Genomic DNA, 20545 nt, shown 5'->3' with positions numbered 1-20545 from the left:
AACAAAAAAAGTATATTATATTCAGTATGTGAACATATCTGTAGCAGCACGAGAAAATTTATGCTTTCAATGCAGATTTTTTTTCTACCTTTGTCTGAAAAATCTCAGGCAAATGTAATAGAAGGATTCTGCATCTCTTGGCTTGATGGGAGGGATCACTGATACTCCTGTACTTTCCCTGTGAAATGAAATCTTCAGGTAGGGAAAGTATATTGCTAACAATGCAGGGAAAGCTGATTTCTTTTCCTGTTGTCCCCTGTCTCTTTGTAAAATTGAAATTTTTAATTTTTTTAAAGTTTTTGAAGTGTATTTAAAGCCTGGCAACTTGATAGCCACCCAGCCCCCTAAACTGTGCAAGTAGCAGAAAGACTAGATAAGGAGCTCTCCTTGAACTGGCCTCCCAGTAAATTGGCACTATAGGAAATATTTCATGTTTCAATGGAACCAAGTAATCTGTGTAGGCTCGTTAGCTGGGAATTAGGGAGAGGCACCGAGCCTTGTGTGTGCAAGGCAGAGATTGTGGGCTTCACTTCCTACTCACTCCTCCTGGGGAGCATTTGTAAATTATTTTGGGCTCCAGTACCTAACACAGATGCAAGCCCCTGGCAGGAAGGGAAAGACTCTGTGTGCATTTCTAGAAAGAACACTGCCAAGTGCCTAAACAGCTCATTTCTTGCTTTTTAGCTGTAGGAATTTGTTTGTTGGTTAAACTCTTGGGTTCCCTTGACCCTTTCACTCCTCTGTGTATTAGAGGAGCAGTGTGGTTGCACTAACACTGTGTGGTTTGATGATTAAATCCCAGCCATTCTGAGTGAGCCTGAGCACCCAAAGGGATTTCACAGCCCTGCTCTTGTGTGTGCCCAGCCCTGTGGGCAGGGCTGCTGCTCCTCCTGGGTCTGGCCAGGCTGGATCAGTGCAGGAATTCCACTGGAGCTCAGGATGCTTATGGGATATAGGTGGTGATTTATCTTTTCATACAACTTTTTTTTTTTCTATTTTTTTTTTTCTTTTTGCACATTAGAACAGCTCTGTATCCCCTGCAGGGGAAGTCACTGAGCACAAAGCTGTCCTTCAGAACATACCCTGGTTTCTGTCCTCGTGTCCTGTCCCAGGTTCCCATCTTCACCAAGGGATGCAGGACAGATCGATCTCCCAGAGTGTCTTGATTTATCTTGATTTATTAGCTGAGAGGCTGTTGTGGAAAGGATCAGGGGTAAGTTTCAAAGGGGCCTTTCCTGAAGGCATCTTGCCAAATCCTGTCTCGTGCCTGATGCTTTCCAGCCCAGACTCAGGGAAAGGAGAAATACATCCAGAGAAGGGGAGTAGGAGAGGAAGGTTGTGATGTTAATTTGCTTTCAGTGACCTTTTCAGACAGCCTGGCACTCGTGAGCCCATGTTTGCCCAGGCCACAGGGTGTGTTTCTATTGGTGGAGCTGCTTCAGGTATCTCCTCAGCTCTTCAGACAGACTGAAATGCCTTTGGTATAAAATTCCATTTTGCTTCCTGAAGCTGCTGTATAATTAAATAGAAACTGCTGTTTCCTACTTTGTGTCAGCTCAGGTGGCAGCACAACCTAAAGGAATCCCAGCTGGGGCACAGCTCACCCTTTCTGTGTGATCCTTTTCCTCTTTTTGAAGACAAGACAGGTTTTCCTAAGTGCCCATCAGCTCCTTGGATTTCCTTCTGCCTTGGAGGTTGGGAAATAGGAATTCTCCCTGGTTTTGTGTATCTTTAGGGTGTCTTTAATAATACTTTATAATTTTTTTCCATTTGAATGGTTTCATCACCTGTCTTATCTTTTTTTTTTTATTATTTTCATGAGCAGGAGTGAGAGGATGGGCCTGACTTTTAACCCTCTGGGAAACACAGTGTTTATTGTCCTTAGGGGCTACACTAAGCATGAGACCTGCTCCCATCCCAATAGAAGAGCCAGAATGGAGACAGACGCCTCCCCCAGTCACAGCTACCTCTGGGACCTTCAGACTACGGCGAGGCAGTCGGTTCACGTGGAGAAAGGAGTGCCTGGCTGTTATGGAGAGGTATGTGCTGGCTCTCTCAGGGGGTTTGGAGATGGGAGTTCTAAAGCCAAGTTCTAAAGGATTTTCCCTGCTCTGGTGAACGCCAGCAGTTGTTTTCATGGATGTGTTGTAGCCTCGTGCAGGCCTGTAAGAATTGGATTTATGATGGTGGAGTGGGAGGAGCTGTTTTGCCTCTTGTGTTGTTTAAAAAATTGTAACACTGCTCTGGACAGGATCTCCTTATTTTTGTGCATCATGTCCTTAGCTCAGTCTGAGCATGCTGGTGTTCATCCCTTTGCTTTTGTAGAAACTTTTCCACTTATCCTGATCCAGGCTCTCTTGGGAGGGTCTTGCAAGCTCTTTCCATTCTGCATTTCTCCTTTCCACTTTCCTGACTTGTCCCCCTGATGCCTCGTGGTGCTCTAAAGTGGATGCCGGCATTTCGGCAGCGCTGTAATTGTTTGGGATGCAGAACTTTGCCTCACAAGCAGTAGATTCCTGGTCCAAAAAGGCTCTTAAAACCCTCTTACAGGAGCTGGGAGCAACACGGAGCAAAGTGGATCTTTCAAATCCATATGCAGAGTGGCAGGTGATCATTAGAGCTCCCAGCTCTCCTCTCTGAGCCCGGGTGTGCTTTGCCTTTCCCTCTCCTTACAGGAATGTCTCTTTTGTGGATAATGCTGTACAGTAGAGAAGGGCTGGGGAATTTGGATGTAGTTCAGGGATGAATACTTATCTGTCCAGGGCTAAAAGAGTGGGAGGAGTTTTTTCCCCTCTTGAGAGCGTGAGGAGCCTCCTTTCCATGGAAGAACTGGATGACTGTGTGTGTTACACTCCTCCCGGGTCTGCAACCCCAGTGAGATCTCAGCCAGCAGATTTGTAGGATGTGTTTTTACCATTTCTTTAATGCTTTCCTTTCCTCTTGCTTGCTTGGGGCTCTAGGGGACTGATTAGGAGCAGGATAGCATCATTTTCCTGAGCTGAGGTTGAAATCCTGAGGTCCCTCAGGAGCACAGGCTGGACACACTTCTGTGTCTTTGCAGGACTGGAACCAGTAACTTAAATGTTTGTTTGCCTGTTCTGCCCTGGCACTGATATTTTATCTGGCATTGATATTTTTGGCTTTGCCTGGATGTTTCCCCAAAGGAAATAATGTAAATGTTTGAAATCTGCTCTGCTTTGTTAAACCCAGCTAATGCAATGCCCTGTGATCTGATAGTGTGTTTTTCTAGTGTCCCCTCCCTCAGAGGCAGAACAAGGGGCAGGACAGGATCTTCAGCACTTTGAAATGCTTGTGTGACTGTCCTGATTGTGCAGAAGGACAGAACCACCTCAGCTCTGTGTGCTTTCAGGGCAGCACCATCTCCTGATCAGCCCTCTGTGTGTGAAATGCTTTTTGGGAGTGGCATTAGAGCTCTTTGGGCACGGCTGGTTTGGGGCATGGCTGGTTTGGGGCATGGCTGGTTTGGGGCATGGCTGGTTTGGGGCATGGCTGGTTTGGGGCACGGCTGGTTTGGGGCATGGCTGGTTTGGGGCATGGCTGGTTTTCTTCCTGGTTTCTGTCTGGCCCAAAGTGCAGTAACTGCTGTTATTTGCTGTTTGAACCCTGATAATGCCTCAGACTCTTTTGCTGGGGGAACTGCTGATAGAGAGCTGAGCAAGCCACCCTTTCCTCACCCACCTCTCTCCTCAAGCCAGTCTCTGCTGGGACACTCTAGAAATTAAAGCTGTGGTGTTTTAGTGCATCTGTTTGAAAGGTGTGAGATTTGGGTTTGGGTAAAAGAATCAGGTTGATCTTGACCCTGGAAATCATCCAGTTGTGAATTCAGATACATAATCACTCGATTCAATTTTTCATGAAATTCTTCTTGGTTTTGTTCTCTCTGTCTTGTGCTCTGTAAGGTCTTTGCTGCCAGGGTTTTTTCCTTATTCTGCTGCTGCCACATTGCCTTAATCCTGGTATTTAATATTCATTTGCCAAGCCCTTGACTATGGGTGCTGGCTTTCACAGCCTTGTGTGGGGTACTGGAAGCAAAGCTGAGGAGTTTTACTCGAGGCAAGAACACAGTAAAAGTGTTGTGTGGCAATAAAGCTACACCATAAAGCAATGGGAATATGGTTGTTTAACTGTTGTGCTTTAATAGGGCTCGTTGAGCTGTAAGGATGAGCTGTTTTATGTGACAAGTTTTGAAAGAGTGGGAGAAAAACGCTCTTTTGGGAGCCCTTGGAAAAAAAAAAATCACTAATTTCACTTACAGGGCACTGGAGTTTTCCAGGCTTGGCCATGATATGACTCATAACAGCAGCAGGATGAAGGTAACCAGACCTCTCTGGCCCAAGCAGATCAGGTTTCTCTGGTGCCCCAGGGTCAGGAATGAGCATTTGGCCACTAAAATGGTGTTTGGCATTGCCTGTGGGCAGGTGCCATTTGTCTGGTAATTTGCATTTTCCTCTGCAGGATTAAGTTTTGACTCTAAGTGGAGGCATCTCAGTTTAATGGACTGTTTTCCCTAATGAAATTCAACTTTCAGTGCACTGAGTTTGTGTGTCCTGCAGCTGCTGGCTCTGATGTTGGTGCACATCAGGATTTGGGCACCTGGTTTGGAGCTGCTGCTCTCAGGGAAGTGCTCATTCATTTGGGCTGATACCTGTCCAGGAGGGAGAAACAGAGATCCAGGAGACAATTCCATCCCACTAATGCACTCAGAGGAGGGCTCAGTGCACCTTCCTCTCTGGCTGCCTCCTGCAATTAGAACTAACTCTGATGGCTTAGTTTAATGCCTGAAGATAAGAGCCTGGAATCCAGACCTGAGTGGAATCTCTGCAAAACTCCTCCTTCCCTCTGAAATGCTTCTGTGATGCTGTATAAATATTTTTTTGGCTGAGTATGGGGGTGTTGACCTGCTCTATCACTTAATTGTGCCCCCTGCTTTTGCTTTTGTCTTGGATTCAGTCGGTAAAAATTGCAGTTGCTAAGAGTCCATGTGTCAAACCAGCTGAGAGCACTTCAAGGGAAGAATCTGAATGTGATTGCAAAATTTTGAGGGATTTGTTTCTTAGGAGCAGGCTCTCCAGTTGAAAATACACAGCACCAGTCAGGATTTGATCCATGAACTGAATGAGAAGGGTGAGGGCTGAAGGGGCAGTTTCTCTTTTTTAAAAAATACTTAACAAAAAAATTCCAGTTCAATTAATTATTATATTGGTGCCAAGCTGATAGAATGAAGATTAGAGTTAGGGCCATATCCTGAAATGTCTGATGTACCTGAGGGTCTGAGTACAGGGTATGTGTATTAAATGAACTAATTGGTTTATCCTGGACTTCCAGGATGCTGCTTGTGGTTTCTGTAATTCAATTCTCCAGCCTTTACTGCTTTTTTGGAATCCTCCCAGGGTGGTTTATTAATCCCTTGTCTGAGATTTTTTGGACAATAGATTCGGGTCTCTTCATCCCTTTACTTTTTATTTTTCTGTAGATATCTCCCTGAATATTTATGTGCTGAAGGTTAAGAGGAGCAGTGGTTCCAGAAAGTAAAGTTCTATATTTAACTGCAGACTAGGTGTGGTTCAGACAACTGCAGTGCTACTGATGCCAACCTTGACCTGTTCTCTTCTGGAGCCTCCTGCTCATGGAATATGCTGAGTTTTGAGTGTGTCGAGGCTGTTGTGTGGCTTTGCCCTCCTTTGGGAGCACAGCTAAGACTGCCAGAGTCCTTTCTGTGCAAACCTGAGGTTAAACTTGAAAGCCTCTTTCTGGTTCACTTTCGTGTTCTTTTTTTGTTACGTCTTGTCCCACAGATAATGTTGTGTTGTGTTGTTTTTTTTTTCTTTTCTCTGCTTTGCTTCTTCTTTTCAACCCCTCTCATTAGAAGTATGAAATTGAAAATTTCCCTTAGGGCTTTCTCTTTTTTTAAATGAAGCTGTGTTGTCTTGTCAGTCTATTTTTTTTTTAATTATTATTTTTTTCCCCCGCAGTGATTTATGCTTCTCTTCTAATCGTATGTTGGAGTTGAGGTTTATCTTCTTTTTCAGGCAAAAAAATAACTAAGATTGGCAGCAGAATCAGTGATTTTATACCCATTTTAAGGCACTTTTCATGAGGGCTGTTAAAGACTGGAGGGGGGAGTTGAGTGTTGTTTTTTAAGTATATGCTTTATCCAAAGATTAAGTTAAAATAACTGTAAATTCAGCCCTAAACAAAAATGAATAATTCATCAGTTGAACGGATTTCAGTTTGTCTGAGGAGCAGGGGCTTTGCTTTCTGGTTGAGGGTTATTTGGTTTGATTTTATGGCTCTGGATTTTTATTTTAACACTTGTCTGTGCTTCTGAAGCTTCTTTTGTAAAGGTGTATTTAGATTAAAGAAGACTGAGATGCTATAGATCCCCATCATCCCCATTTCCTAGGTGGCAGAGCAGAGTCAGGTGCTTCCCTTGGCTTTATTCAGAGGAGAAATGGGTGTAGATTTCCCAAGATAGAGGGGTACAGTTTCATGCTGCAGCTGAGCTGAATTAACATTTTGTCACCAGCTCATCCTTAGGTGTTACCCTGCCTCGCCACCCTTCTCAATTCCTCCTCCTCAGTTTCCCTGCTCCTGCCACCCTGGGCTGTGCCAGAGGTGTTTCTTGTCTGATGGATATAGCAGCCAATTCAGCCTGCTTCAGGAAAAAGAAATCCTTTTTATTTCCCCTGCATTTTCCTGAATTGTTTTGGCTTGCTGTGCCAGGGCTGTGCTGGGGCAAAGGACAGGAATGCCCAGGTGGGAGCACCAGGAAAGGCAAGTTTAGCCAAAAGATGGTGATTCCATCAGTTTGGAGTTGTTTGGTCTGCTTGGCTTTGTTCTGATTTTGTTTGGTTTGAGTTGGAAGAGTTCCTGGTTTCTTTACAGGCATGGTTGTACTGGCATGGTGGAAGAGGGGTCCTCTGATTTTTCCAAGGTACAGGAAAGCATCAGGTCCATGAGGATTAGAGGGATGGAGCACATTTCCCCTGAGAGAGTTAGGGCTTTCCAGCCTGGAGAGGAACCTAGGCAAAGCTCAGAGCTCCTTCCAGTGCCTAAGGGGGCTCCAGGAGAGCTGGAGAGGGACTTGGGACAAGGGATGGAGGCACAGGACACAGGGAATGGCTTCTCACTGCCTGAGGGCAGGGATGGATGGGATATTGGGAAGGAATTGTTGGCTGTGAGAGTGAGGAGGCCCTGGCACAGGGTGCCCAGAGAAGCTGGGAAGTGTCCAAGGCCAGACTGGATGGGGCTTGGAGCACCCTGGGATAGTGGAAGGTGTCAGAACTGTAACAAGACGATATTTAAGGTCCCTTTCCAAGTCAAACCATTCTGTAATTCCATAATTACTGTGGCATCACTGCCCAACTCTGTCTGATTTAACCATTTGTGGTTTTGTTTCCTTTCCAAACCTGAGGAAGGTCATCTCCATGCCGAGACCAGTCACTGCTGCGTTCCCATGGCTGTGCTGGGAGATTCAGCCTTATTTCCCCTCCTGGAAGAGGCACATCCCACCCTGATCCCGAGGCAGTGCCCTGGGCATGGTCCTGGCCCCCAGTGAGATGAGGCCTGACGTGCCTTATTAGAAATCCTTCCGACTGTGAAAGCGCTTTTACTGCAGCTCTCCTGAGCGCCGGGGCTTCCACGGCTTCCCTGGGGACCACGAGAGCTCTATTAGCTCCTGAAATTCAGTTAGGAAATTTTCTTAGTTAATTTCATCCCATTACTCTTAGTTATGTCTTCCAGCAGAACCTTAATACCGGCCCCATAGGGGATCTAAGTTTCCTGTGCAAGGCTTTGGAGGAGATTTAAGTTTGGGATTCATTGCGTTTCTCCCTTTCCAAGCTGACAGCAGAGCAGGAAGTAATGTCCTTTGGCCCCTTCCATTAGGCTGCTACATTGTTAGAAACAGAACAGCAGCTTCTCATCAATATAACGATGGCCACGGCTCGGCTCGGGAATGCTGCTCGTCTTTCCTGGGTTTGCTGGGAGGTCAGGAGTGCTGGGAATTATCTCTGCTGTCCCTGTGACCCTCAGGTGTCCTTGAACCTCTTGGTGACTCGTTGTTCTCAGCTGTAAAATATCCACTACCAGCTTAGGAGATGAGTCAAGCCAAGGGAAAAGTGCCAAAAGCCTCTGATTCTTGGGTTACCGAGGAATATTGGCATTAGGGAAAACTTCCTGACTTCAGGAATGGCACAGCACTAAGCAGGTTATCTACAGGAGCTACAGAACATTTCTCAGGAGCAGATCAGCTGAAATCTGTCAGGATGGCTCTGAGATACTTGATCTTAATGCAGAGAGAAACATCAGGTGATTTCTTTATATTTTTCCCAGCTCTTTCAATCCTGTCATAAGGTGTTTGTTAGTCAGCAACTTCCAGGGGGAGATTCAACTTCATTAAATCCTTTGAGATGCAGGGAATGAGGTTTTTTTTAGGATCTTTGCCGTTTGTGCTCCTGAAATGCTTCGAGATCTGAGCGAAGGCACTTTGCAAAGGCACCCAAAAAGTTCACTTTACCACTCAGACACAGGCAAGCTCGTGTGGCTGTGTCAAGGTTCAAGTGGCTTGGCTCAGGGTCATTGCTCTGTGTCTTGGTAAAATGCAAGAGCAGCCATTTTCTGCTTGGCACACAGGGTCTGCCTTATTTTGCATTAGATCAAGCTCTGTTCCCTCTCAGCCATGCATAATATACAAGCTTCCTATTCTAATCAGCTGTAAGCAAATCCCAGTTGTTTGGCAGATTGCAGGCAGTAAAATAGAATGCAAGGATGTCTGTCCAAAGCCTCACCAGACTGATTTCTTCAAGGATCCAGCACCTAATGAGTTATTTTGCTTTCTAGAGAGCTCAGGTGCTTTTTGTATCCTTGTGTTCTCTCTCTCTCTCTCTCTCTCTCTCTCTCTCTCTCTCTCTTTTTTTAAAAATAATAAAAGATGATCTGTGGGATGGGCAGCTCCTTGCAGCAGACCTCAGATAAAATTCTTGTGTCTGCCAAGGTCAGAATAACTGAAATCAACATTTAGAAAAAGCAACTTAGTCACCCTGATCTGTAACAGCTCTGGCTGGTGCAGCAAACCCACGTTTTAGAGATGAGAATTCTCCTCTAGTCCAGATACTCTGCTGCATTTCTCCAGCACCAGTTGAGATCCTCAGTGTTCTGTGCCCCTGCTCATGAAGGTGACAAGCAAGATCTCATCCCAGGTGATGATGGTTGTGGTGTTCATCATTCTTTCTACCTCTGCTCTCCATCCTGTGCCTGGCTCACACCTGGCCAGCAGCCATGTAGCTGTGGACAAAAGCTCTTATCTCCTATCCTGTATTTTTAATCCTGCTATTGCAGCTCTGAGCGTTCTTATTATTCACATAAATATGTAATTCCTTCTAAATCCTGCTAAGGTCTTCAGGGTACTTCCGGAGAACTAATTATACCTAGTTTCATTTTATATGCTAAAATGTGTTTCAAAAGTCAAAGGTCCCTTTGGCATGAGTATCATGAGAAAGAATAAGGCAGAACATTGCATTTATCCGGGATCATTCTCTGGATGTGCTGCTATCAATGTGCTGCTTGTTTATCTCCTCTCTGAACTTAACAGTCACTCTCTTATCTCTTCTCAGACACCAAGGCTTCCCTTGCCTCTAATAATATTAATTGTCACTCTTCTCTGGACCTTTTCTATTCTTACATTCAATTTCTGTGACCTGGGGCAGGTGAGTGGGGACCCAAGCAGAGCTGATTTCCATATTTCCAGGGTAAATATTCCAGCTTACACAAGCAGCTGAATCCAAGTCCTGTTGTTCTCTGACCTCCAGCCTAACATCTGTTTTTTGCTGATCACTTTTGTGTATTGATTGAGAGTGTCTCATCTTGGAATAGTCTTTCCTGAAGAACTACTACTGATTTAGACCTGGTCATGTACCTGAGGAGTTGGAATTTATTCTTTTCCACGTGTGGTGCTTTGCTTAATGCCAAGATAACAAATGAAGTTCAGTCGTGGGAGTGTTAATTGCTGTGAATTTCAAAAATACCAGCTTTAATTGTATCCAGTATAAATCATTCTCCTTGCAGAACTTTATTTACTGTATCTGTTAATGCCAGTTGTTCTAGGGCACAACTTGTGTGAGTCAAGGGCTTGTGCTGAGGTCATACACAGAGCCTCTTGCTCTTTACAATCATGTTGAGACCTCTAGATGCTGCCTGCTGTCAGGACAGTGTAAAAATACAAGTGTGGTGCTGTGATTTCTGTTTCTTCTAGCTTTCTTGATTTGCCTCAGTCCTTCATGGTGTTGTTTTCCTGTGATTATCCTGTTTTAAGAACACAGAAGGAATTAGGAACAAAAAGCTTGTATTGATCAGCTAAATTGTTATTTTCTCAGGTATTCTAATGGCAAGTTCAGGCTGCATTTTATGTGGTTGTTCATAATGTTTGGGCTGTCCAGAACAGCTCCAAGCTGAGGGAAGAGTTTCCCCTCCCTTGGATTCATCCAAGCCGTGTGTAATGTTACCTCTGGAACAAACCCCCTGAAGTGAATTGTTGGGACCCAGGACATTCCTCTAACAACCCTGAGTGATTTGAAACCCTAGCAAAGAACTCAAAGACCTTAGCACCAAGTCAGAAACACCTGTGCCTTCGATTTTAGTTCATAGAAAAAATTACCAACTTTGGGTGAAGATTTACAAGCCACAAAAACTTGAGTAAAATAATAGTCAATTTGTCACAAAGTGAAAAAGTAAAATTTTAAAGTTTTAGAATGGAAGTTAAAAAAAAAAAAAGAATCTGAGCATGTCCTGTTCTTCTCCTTCTTCTTGTCCTCCATCTTCTGCTAAGATGGTGACACTTTTTAATTAGCTGAAAGTAAGACAGACTGTCTAACATAAGTAATAAGTATTGGAAAATTATTAGAAATAAAGTACACATAATTCATAGTATAAAAAGTTAACACCACCCCTAGGGCAGTGGCTGTGCCACAACCCAACCTGCTAAACAAATGTCAGCAAGTCAAAGAAAGAATGTAATAAATGAGAAAAAATAAACAGCCCTGAAAAGCAAAACCAACAAATCTCGACTTCTTCTTCGGTCTCAAAGCTGAAAAAAAAAAACTTTCTAATACCTCGGGGGTCATCTCAACCACAAAAACCCAAGAGGGAGTGACAGAATTAACTTCCTGAGTGGTCTGGGAGGTGTTCAGAGGGACCAGGCTGGCACCTTGTCACTCTGCTCTGCTGCAGCCAGGGCTTTGCTGCCCCTGTCAGCTGGAGCACCATCCAACCCCGAGTGCAAGAGGATTTTCCCATTCCTGCTTTCCAGGGCTGTGCAGAGCCTTCCTGCTGGCTCTCACTGCAGCTCAGCTCTGAGCAGAGTCCAGCCCTACCTCCCTCAGCCAGAGGAGACTCTGCCATGGAGTAACAGATGGGAGGTCTTTACACAAGTAATAAAGAGTCATTACCAGGAGAAGTGAGGGAAGTCAGACCCTTAAGTTGTTCCATCAGGTATTTATGGGCTCTTGGTCAGGCTGTGGAGCACTTTAAAAATGTTTAAAAGGAGCACCTGAACAAATGTTCTATCAGAGAACCATGTGGGCTTTAGCCACAAAAGTCATTACCACATCCTAGATTATTTTTTTGTTCTTTTGGGTTTTTTTTTTTGGTTTTTTTTTTTTTTTCTGTGTCCAGGATAGCCCAGCTTTCTTACTTGTTTGATTTTCCTTTGGAGCACATGTAAGATTTAATTTGTTTTGAATACTTTGCTGTGTGTGAGGAACTCTGTCAGCAGCATAGAAGAAGTGCCTTTTCTAATGCTTTTCTCCCTGGATAGACAATAGGAGCATCCTCATCTGTGTCAGGCTTGGCCTTTTTGGTGCTTTTGTTGCATTGTATCTTTTGGTCACAAGAACTGATCTTCCCAGCTGATGATCTTTTTGTGCCTGTGAAGTTGTTGTTCCCAAAGTGGGTGACCTTGGCTGCTGCACTGTGAAATTTCTGTTCAGTTCTTGCCCTTAGGATTCTCTATTACTTTTTATGGTGCTTCAATTCTGGATATTGATGTGGCTTCTGACTTTGGTCTCAGCAGATTCATCACCATGTGCAGACTTTCTGTCAGGATCATTAATTGTTTGTGTTTTTAAGATGCTCCAGAGATGACACTTGAGGAGTATCCCTGATTGTTGTCTTCAAAGCCATCAGTTTATTTTTTCAGCCTCTTCTTAGCTAGATGTTTCCTTTCTACCCTATCTCATAATTATACTAATCTTTTTCTTTTCCAAAATCATGAATAATTTCCCATTTGTCACTTTCTCAAATACTTCACTAAAGTCCAAAAATGCTAAGAATAATTAGTTTTTATAGTCAACAATTCCTCAGTTGTTTTTGGAGCTTTACTAGCAGCACTGTTTAAAGGATTGTCCCCAGGAAACTCTGATGATCTGAGCAAAGGTGACAATGACATTTAAGAGGAAGCACATGGCAAAAGCCATGGCTTGGGGCAAGGAGCACAAATCTTGCAGTAAAGAGCTGTGGATTGATTTAATCTGGTTTCTTGGCTCTGTATCTTTTAACTTTGCTGTTCTTCTACCTGTAAATTCTTGTAATAATATTAAAGAGTAAGATGGAAAAAGAGGATTTCAGAATACTTTTAAAGGAGTTGATCTGCTTATAAAAAGTGCTCTTGAAATACAAAACATGATGGATGTTGGTAAATGAAATAATCTTTTGAGTCTTTGGTGCTTATTATTTCCAAGATAACTATTCACAATCCTGTAGGCAAAAAAAGAAAATTGTCAAAAAGTTGGATGATAAATGCAGCTATTTCCTCTCCCCCTGGATGGTGAATGGTCACTGAACAATCTTTAGCAAATAAAGAAAAAGATGTTGCTGTTACCAAGTTTGAGAAATATTCTTTAAAGGTCCCAAAGTTTCCTGATGGTTTAAAACTTCCCTTAAATCTCCTTCTTTGCTGTGTTGTCTGCAAAGAACCCCCTGAAGTTGGTCCTGCTCCTGTAGTAGTTCAATCCACTGGCATTACTGGGTTCTTTCATTATTTCTCATTTTCCTTTGCTTCTGTCCATCTCTTGTGTTGTATTTAGGTTGCAAGGTACAGAATAGATTGATATTTAAAAATTAAATACATTTTCTGCTACCTGGCTGTACAACACTTAATGGGTTAACAATTTTGGCCCAGATTTTGGAGATGCTGGGTGTGAGGAAAAATACATGTATTGAGCCCAAAGTCAGATTTCATCTTGACTTTAGGTGCTGGATAACTTTGGGTGCTGCAGGAATTGGCCTTGTCTGTGGAGTCCTGTAGGTTCCTTTCATTTAGCTGAATTAATTTTTATTTTCTGAAAATGCAGCAGCAGCTGGGGGCTCTGCTGAGCTGAACCAAAACTGGAAACTGAAAACAAAAACTTGTGGATTTTTGAGGGAAAATGCTGGTGGTGATGTTGGGAGCTGTCAGTTTATACTAAGATTAACCCCAAAATTCATGATTGGTATTTTTCCTCTCCTGGAGGCTTGGGACAAAGGGAGGCTCCAAGATTCCCATCCAGAAGAGCTAAAAATTTCCTGAGGCTCAAGTGAGGACAACCTGAAGGACCTTGGTGCTCACACTGACATCATTTAAACACATCCAGGGCTGAGCATCCCACTAAAGCACAGTTTTGAGACAGGGATAGGCTGTTCTTGGAATACCCAACCAGATGAGCTGAAAACCAAGCTCTGCCTCTGCTGAGTGGAATATTTTGTTCCAGAGAGCAAATAAAGATGTTCTGAGTAACGTAAAAACCCAAGTTTTGCTATTTATTTATGTTGCCATATAAAGCCTTGGAATTCTCTGTTGTCCTGTGAGTGATGTGTGTGAAAGCCTCAGTGTTGATCAGAGTTTGTCTGGTTGGGATTGTGGGTCACCAGCAGCAGAGCAGCCCTTCCCAGTGGGTGGGCCAGGGCTGATTCCTGCAGGGCCTCATCCCTCCTTGGAGCTGTTTCACCCATGGGCTTGACCCTGCCTTGGCTTTGCTTGTGAGCACCAGATAATCCAAACTATAACTGAAATAACTCTTGCCCTGTGTAGCACGTTAAAAAAATGAAGCTGAGATGTTTGTTTCACAGTTGTTTGCAGAAAGGTTTTGTTTATCACTCACGAAGTCCAGCAGATTTAATGCACATAAATATCCCTGCAGCACGGAGGTCTCCATTGAAATATTCCAAGTAAATAAAAGAGAACAAGAGATCCTATTATTCATGCTTAGATGCCTTGTTAGGAAGAGCTTTGAAGATGCTGTTTGCTTACACAAACCAGCAGGACAGTTCTCACTTTATCTTGTCTCCATGTGTTGGTTACTTGCTGGCTTCAAAAAATGCCCACATTTATTTTATGAACAATTTAGTGAACTCTGTTGTCTTTAAGAGTCTGGTGGTGCCAGTAAGTTTAAGGATAAGTTTAAGGATATTCAAAATCTCAGCTGTCAGTGTCTTCAAGGTGCCTTAAGCAAAAGGTACCTGTGTGTTTCAAATTGCTGCAAACTCCAGATCTTGCCATTCAGGAGAGGGCTGTTGTGTAATTTCAGAAATGCTCTTATCACCAAATCCAATTAGAAGGAAGAGTAAATCGCCACCTCGGATGTCTTAACTATTCTTTTTTTTTAATTGTTAATTATCTCGACAGTAGGGTGCTAGAGATTAGGAGGCACAGATTATCTCTTGCAAGTACAAGGCTTTCAGTTAATTATCAATTAATTCTGTTCTAAACAAATTTTAGGATAATATGAATAGCTTGATAGGATTGTGGTCCTCGAGACCACTGTCAAAAATTCTGAGAAAGTGATGTTGAAAGAATGAAAACCTGGTTGTTCTATCAGCTTTGAAGGTCATGCAGCTTTACCCACTCCCGTGCAAGGTGTATTTTTGGCATTTTAATCTGTGTGGCAGAGGAGATTCCTGCTAAGAAACATCAGTGAAATGCCTCTCTTGGAGTTTAGACAGTGACTTGTAAAGCCAGAATTGAGAGTCAGCTCTTGTGTGAGGGTTTTTAATGTGTGCTGTCATGGCTCTGGAATTTATGTATGCAGACACGTCCTGAGGTGTGAAATAATTTCAGTTTCTCTCTGTCTGGTGCTCTAAGTGATCTAGTGCTGGTGAGATCTCTCCTCTAGATTTGCACTTGCAATGAAAAGAAGTCCAAGAATGAAACATTTCTAAGAGTGAGAGGCTTAAAAGCTGTGCTGTCCCTGGACAGGGGGTGTGTGGCCATACCCTGGGCTTGAAGCTCAAGTGGGGAATGAGAGAGATTTTTAAAAAATGAGGATTTTTACAGTTTGTTTCCAAAGGTGATATAAAGTTATGGTAGATTCTGCATTGGATAAGCCCCCAATTTTTTAATGTTGTGATTTGATATGTGTGCAGGTTGGACAGAAGATCTGGGCTTAATTCTGGGCTTCCAGAACTGCTGGGAAACCTCTTGTCAGTGCTGTAGAAGAGGTCAAGCTGCAGCCCTGCAGTGGTTTCTCCATTCCTTTGAATCCATGGAATCCAAATGATGGTGCTGTGCAGAAAACAGCAGAGAGCTGCAGCCATCGTGTTTGTCAGTGGATTTTTTTCTTAGATTTGTTTTGCTGCTTAGGTCTGGTTGAGCTGATGCCTCAACTGGAGCTCATCCAGAGAGCTGCACTTCCCATCCTTGCCTGGTTACGTTTTGCAGTCCTGGGGGAAGTTCTCAGCTCCATCAGAGTTTATCTGTGGAGAGGATATCTTTGAGCTTTAATTTTGCTGTCAAAAATAAAAATGACTTTATATCATGGGTTTAGTTGACACCCATGTCGTTACTAAGGAATCAGTAGAAATATCAGGAGATAAAACTGGTGGTGTCATCTGCTGACCTCACTGAGAGTGGCATTAGTGATATTCTTGGCCAGTATTTACTGGGAAATAAACCAGTCATTACACTTTCTGATGAGATTATGCTCTGCATGTCACTCCTCTGACAGTCTGTCTCATGCCACGCTGAGATAAGATCTCAGGCACAGATGACAGACTAACTTCAGAAATATTTCCATTGATTTGACAGCCTGAATAATAGTTCTGCTGCAAGCCACAAAGGCTGGAACAGTGACCTCTGGCTGCTGGGTGATACTGGGGTGATAAATGTACTAATGAGAGATAAATAGGTAACTGCATTTGAGTGTTTTCTGTACCTTGTCAGTGGAAAGCAGAGGAACTCTTGGGAGGGAAACCAGATAGGGAGCTGAAATTACAGGCACCTTATCAGAGCCAAAGGAGCAGCTTTCACCTCATGTATTTTGAGACACCAGAGAATTTGGCAGGGAGCTCCATCCCTGGGGACAGCACAAGCTTCTGTTCATCCACAGGGGTGGGAGCTGGACAGTTCTGCTTTTCCATCCCTCTCTGGGCTGGTGGCCCAGCCTGTGGTTCTGGCTTTGCTTTCAGCACCCCTTGGGAGAGGATCTTTGGGAGCTGCTGTGGAAGGAGCTGGGCCCAGCTGCCTTTTCAGCCGTGTCCTCCCGCCTCCCTTGGCTGCACAACTGCTGCTCCTGGCTCGTGTGGGGAGCTGGACCAGGGAGGCAGCTGGGCACAAAACATTCCTGCAGCAAGGGAATGAAGGAGAGGATGGGATCATTCCCTTTGCTCTGTGATTAAATTGTGTTCAGCTGGACTGCAGCCTGAGTTTTGGGGAAGATGAATCTCCCATTCCTGGAAGTGTCCAAGGCCAGGTTGGACAGGGCTTGGAGCAGCCTGGGATGGTGGGAGGTGTCCCTGCCCATTGTAGAGGGTCTTCAGGGTCCTTCCAGCCCAAACCCTTCTGTGGCTCTTTGGTCTCCAGCAGGGGAGTTGGAGCCCCAACAAGAGTTCCAGGGTATTTCACTTGCAGGTGAAGCTCCCACAGGGGTGGAAGTGGGAACCCAGGGATGCAAACACAAAGGGAGGGAGTGAGCTTGCAGCATGTCTGCTGTTCTTCAGTAAATATCCATCTGTGTATTCTTGCCTCCCATTAACTGCAAGGTCAGTTATCCTTCCTCAAGTGAGGGTGATCTGTGTCCCCATACCTGGGTGACCTCACCTGAGAGTGACTCAGCTGCTGCAGCACTGTCACTTGTTACCTGCAGCACATTTGAGCCTCTCCACTCTGAACCCCTGCCACACTTGGAAGTTTTAACCATTAGGTCCTGCTGTAAACTACACATTTCCTCAACTTGGGGTCTTTTGATCAGTTTTGGGGGGCTTTATCTCTTCCCTTATCTGGAAAAACACTGACTCCACCCATCCTTCCGTGGTTGTCATTTCAGACACTTCCCTGGCAGCTGCAGAGCTGATAGGAAGCCACAAAACTTCACTGTGGATTATCAGGAACACTACTGAGGCATTGCTTAATGCATCTGATATTTCAGCCTCGAGAACAGAAGGGGGAAAAAAAAAAGATTGGCAGCTCTTGCAGGAATTCAGAGAGGGGCACCTTGGTAAAGAGTGGGGGGGAGGCTTCTCCTTCCATTACAGAGCCCTGGGCTGAGATGGATTCCCTCTCCATCATTGTCCTGAGCACATTATCCCTGAAAGAAAGAGGGTTTCTCTGAATCTGCAATTTTTCTAGGTTCAGTGTTATTGAAATGAAATGGCTTCAAGGATATCTCCATTCTTTACCATCATATGGATTCTCATCTCATGTAAATTATTTGGCCACTTTTCATTTTAATCCTCCACTGTCATTTTCTACAAAAGAGATCATTTGGTTTCTTCATGGAAGGTATTCAGCTGACAGCTGCCCTTTGTCTAGAAAGCAGTGTGCCTTTGCAGGAGTTACTTGTGCCTGCTCCTTTTCTTTTTTTCCTCCCTTTTAAGTTCATATGGCTTCATATTTTTCATCTGTAGCTTTCAGAGGCTTTTCAGACTGTGAACAGGTTTGTGGCTGTGAAGGGAATTTCAGACATCCTGCATTTTTTTCCCTGTGTTGATAAGAAACAGAACTAGAGGCAGAATAATTAATTTACTGCAAGAAGAACTGTGGTCCAAAAAAACCACAGCATTTTCACAACTTCTACATGAGCAAACAAAATAGTCACTGATGAAGTCTTGAATTTTTTTCCATGGCTTTCTCATCTTGGAAACTTAATAATTCTCATCTACTTTTCAGGAATCATAGAATCATATAACCATAGAGTCATTGGGAGTGAAAAAGATTTTTAGGATCATCAAGTCCAGCCATCAGCCAGCATTGTGTTCACCACTAAGGCAGGTCCTCGAGTGCCACATGGTCAGGCATTTAAAATGTTGTGCTTTGTCACAAGACCTTGATGGGATGGGGGTGAAATGTGATGTGTTGGTAGGCAGAGTTTATGCACGGGGGATTTGGAGGCTGAGGAGGAAAATCAGCAATTAGGGTTGGATATTTAGGGTTACCTGGAGCTGTGAGACCTTTTCCTTTCAGGTTAGGAGCTCTGATAAAGCAGCTTGCACTCCTTCAAACACAGAATGGAGAGAAACAGTATGGCCTCAAGAATGGCCTGAAGCTGAAGGGGAGTAGATTTTGGTTGGATTTTGGGGAGAAATTCTTCCCTGGGAAGGTGTGAGACCCTGGCACAGGTTGCCCAGAGAAGCTGTGGCTGCCCCTGGATCCTTGGACGTGTCCAAGGTTTAGTTGGAGCAACCTGGGATAGTGGCAGGTGTCCCTGCCCATGGCAGGATGTTGGAACTGAATCATCTTTAAGGTCCCTTCCACCCCACACCATCCTGGCATTGAGCTCTGAGGAGAAGATTCAGTTTTGGGGAGCACAAGTTGAGGGCTGGCCAAGTTTATGAAGGTGTGGGGGAAGGAGAAGTCCCATCATTAATGAGCATAAGGAATAATCCAGCAGGGGAAGGAGAAGCAGGTTCTAAAATTACTGTCAGCTGCAGAAACAGAGTTTTACAGCTCCACTAGTTCCCCCTCCAGCTGGTACCCACTTGGCTTTGGGATCCCCACAAAAAGGACCAGGACAGCTGTGTGACAACTCACTGAGATTTTTGATGCTTTTTCATAAATTAAGATTTAGGGTGAGAAGAATTTCACATTTTCTAGTGAGAATCACTTCCCTTGTAGAAATTTTTAGACATTTTACATGAAAAGATTAGAAATTCCTGTTTGAATGTAAAGAAAACGTTTCAGAATGATGAGAAATGTCAGGCAAATTAACTGTTTATAACTTAGTTGTAAAATGTTTAGAGATAAGAATTCCTGCTTAAGCAGTTTCTGAATCACAAAAATGATTTGGATACACAAAACTCCCTCATTTGCTAGAGGAGGTGTCTCATTCCTTGTCCAGTTCTGGAAGTTTGCTCCATCACAGGGAGATTTCCTGTTATCCCAGAGAAATGCAAGCATGGGCTGAAGTTTTGTTGTTGGTAGAAAATATTTTTGTTGTTTGTTGGAGGCAGCAAAAGCCAGGCTGTGGCTTGGGAAAGGGACACTGTTGAGTTAGGTGACAAGAAAAGGGTCACTGGTGGCTCTGGTGTTGTCTTTGCTGCTTTAATTAGTGTCTCAGTTTCTTGAATTAACAAGAATGGGCAGTTCAAGGTCACCCTGATTGATAATTTTATGTATTTTGTAATTTCTTCCATGAATGTTGTTTTTTGTACATGTGGTGCTGTTTAGGACTCCAGGGCAGGCAATATGTTCATGTAAATAAGAGAGCAGCAGTTTTCAGCTGTGATCTCTTGATGTTCCTTTATCTCTCAGGGTGCTTAGAAGAGGAAATGATTCTTGGCTCTGGGCAGAGGGCAGTGCTCTGTAGGTGGGAGAGCTGAAATATTGTCATGGGGCTGCTGTACTGGGATCCTGAGCTTCTGCTTCCATCACTAACTACTGGAAAAAGCTTTTTCTGCTCTGTTTTCCAAGCTCTCCATTCCCCAAAAATCCACCTTTGTCCAGAACCCTGCAACCCCTTTGAACAGAAATTTGCAGGTTGAGATGGACACACACATCACTTCAAAGGCTGGACTCACACAAAGGGGATAGACATGGAAGAGGGGAGAATACCCTTTAAAAATTAACCATGTCCAGAGGGTGTGATGTTCATTCTAAATTCTCCTGAAGCTGAACAAAGACACCAGGTCTGTGTCAGGGAACTCCTCCTTTGGTTCCTCAGTTCCAGCAGTGAGTTCACTCTGATAGTGGAAGTGTTGGCTGACAAACTCCCAACTTTTCCAACACTTCAGTTGAAGTTTAAGGCAGAGCTGCCCTTCATTTGGAGAAGACTGAGCCATTCCTGTGGTTCCATTTGCTCTCTTCCAGCAGATCACCTGAGGTACATGGATGGTGCAGCTCTCTGAGCTGATGTGTGATTTCTCTTACTCATTGAGCAGCAGCTTTGAAATAGGACCCGATTTTGGGCATAGCTGTGACTGTAAATGACTCTGTGAACAGGGGGATGAAGTAGTGGCACCTAAAACTCAACCAGAGTGTCCAAAGTTTGGACAGAAAGAGTTCTTGTGTGAAACAGAATCTGGATTTCCATAGAAAGCAACTGGGGCCAATCCACTGGATGAA

The 20545-nt window shown here is 43.9% G+C and overlaps 1 protein-coding gene across 7 annotated transcripts in view; it reads left to right on the top strand.

The window, feature by feature from the left end:
* Positions 1-20545, top strand: part of HMBOX1 (homeobox containing 1) — a 120100-nt gene that overhangs the window by 77682 nt on the left and 21873 nt on the right. For all 7 annotated transcript variants that reach the window (XM_059843126.1, XM_059843122.1, XM_059843121.1 and 4 more), the window contains one exon: positions 1886-2039. In XM_059843126.1, coding sequence (XP_059699109.1) covers positions 1886-2039 — 154 coding nt within the window. The remainder of the gene's footprint in view (positions 1-1885; positions 2040-20545) is intronic.

The sequence above is a fragment of the Haemorhous mexicanus genome, chromosome 3 (genome assembly GCF_027477595.1).
Source record: "Haemorhous mexicanus isolate bHaeMex1 chromosome 3, bHaeMex1.pri, whole genome shotgun sequence".
Lineage (NCBI taxonomy): Eukaryota > Metazoa > Chordata > Aves > Passeriformes > Fringillidae > Haemorhous > Haemorhous mexicanus.
Note: the sequence above shows the minus strand (reverse complement) of the source record. Positions and strands in the feature narration are given on the sequence as shown.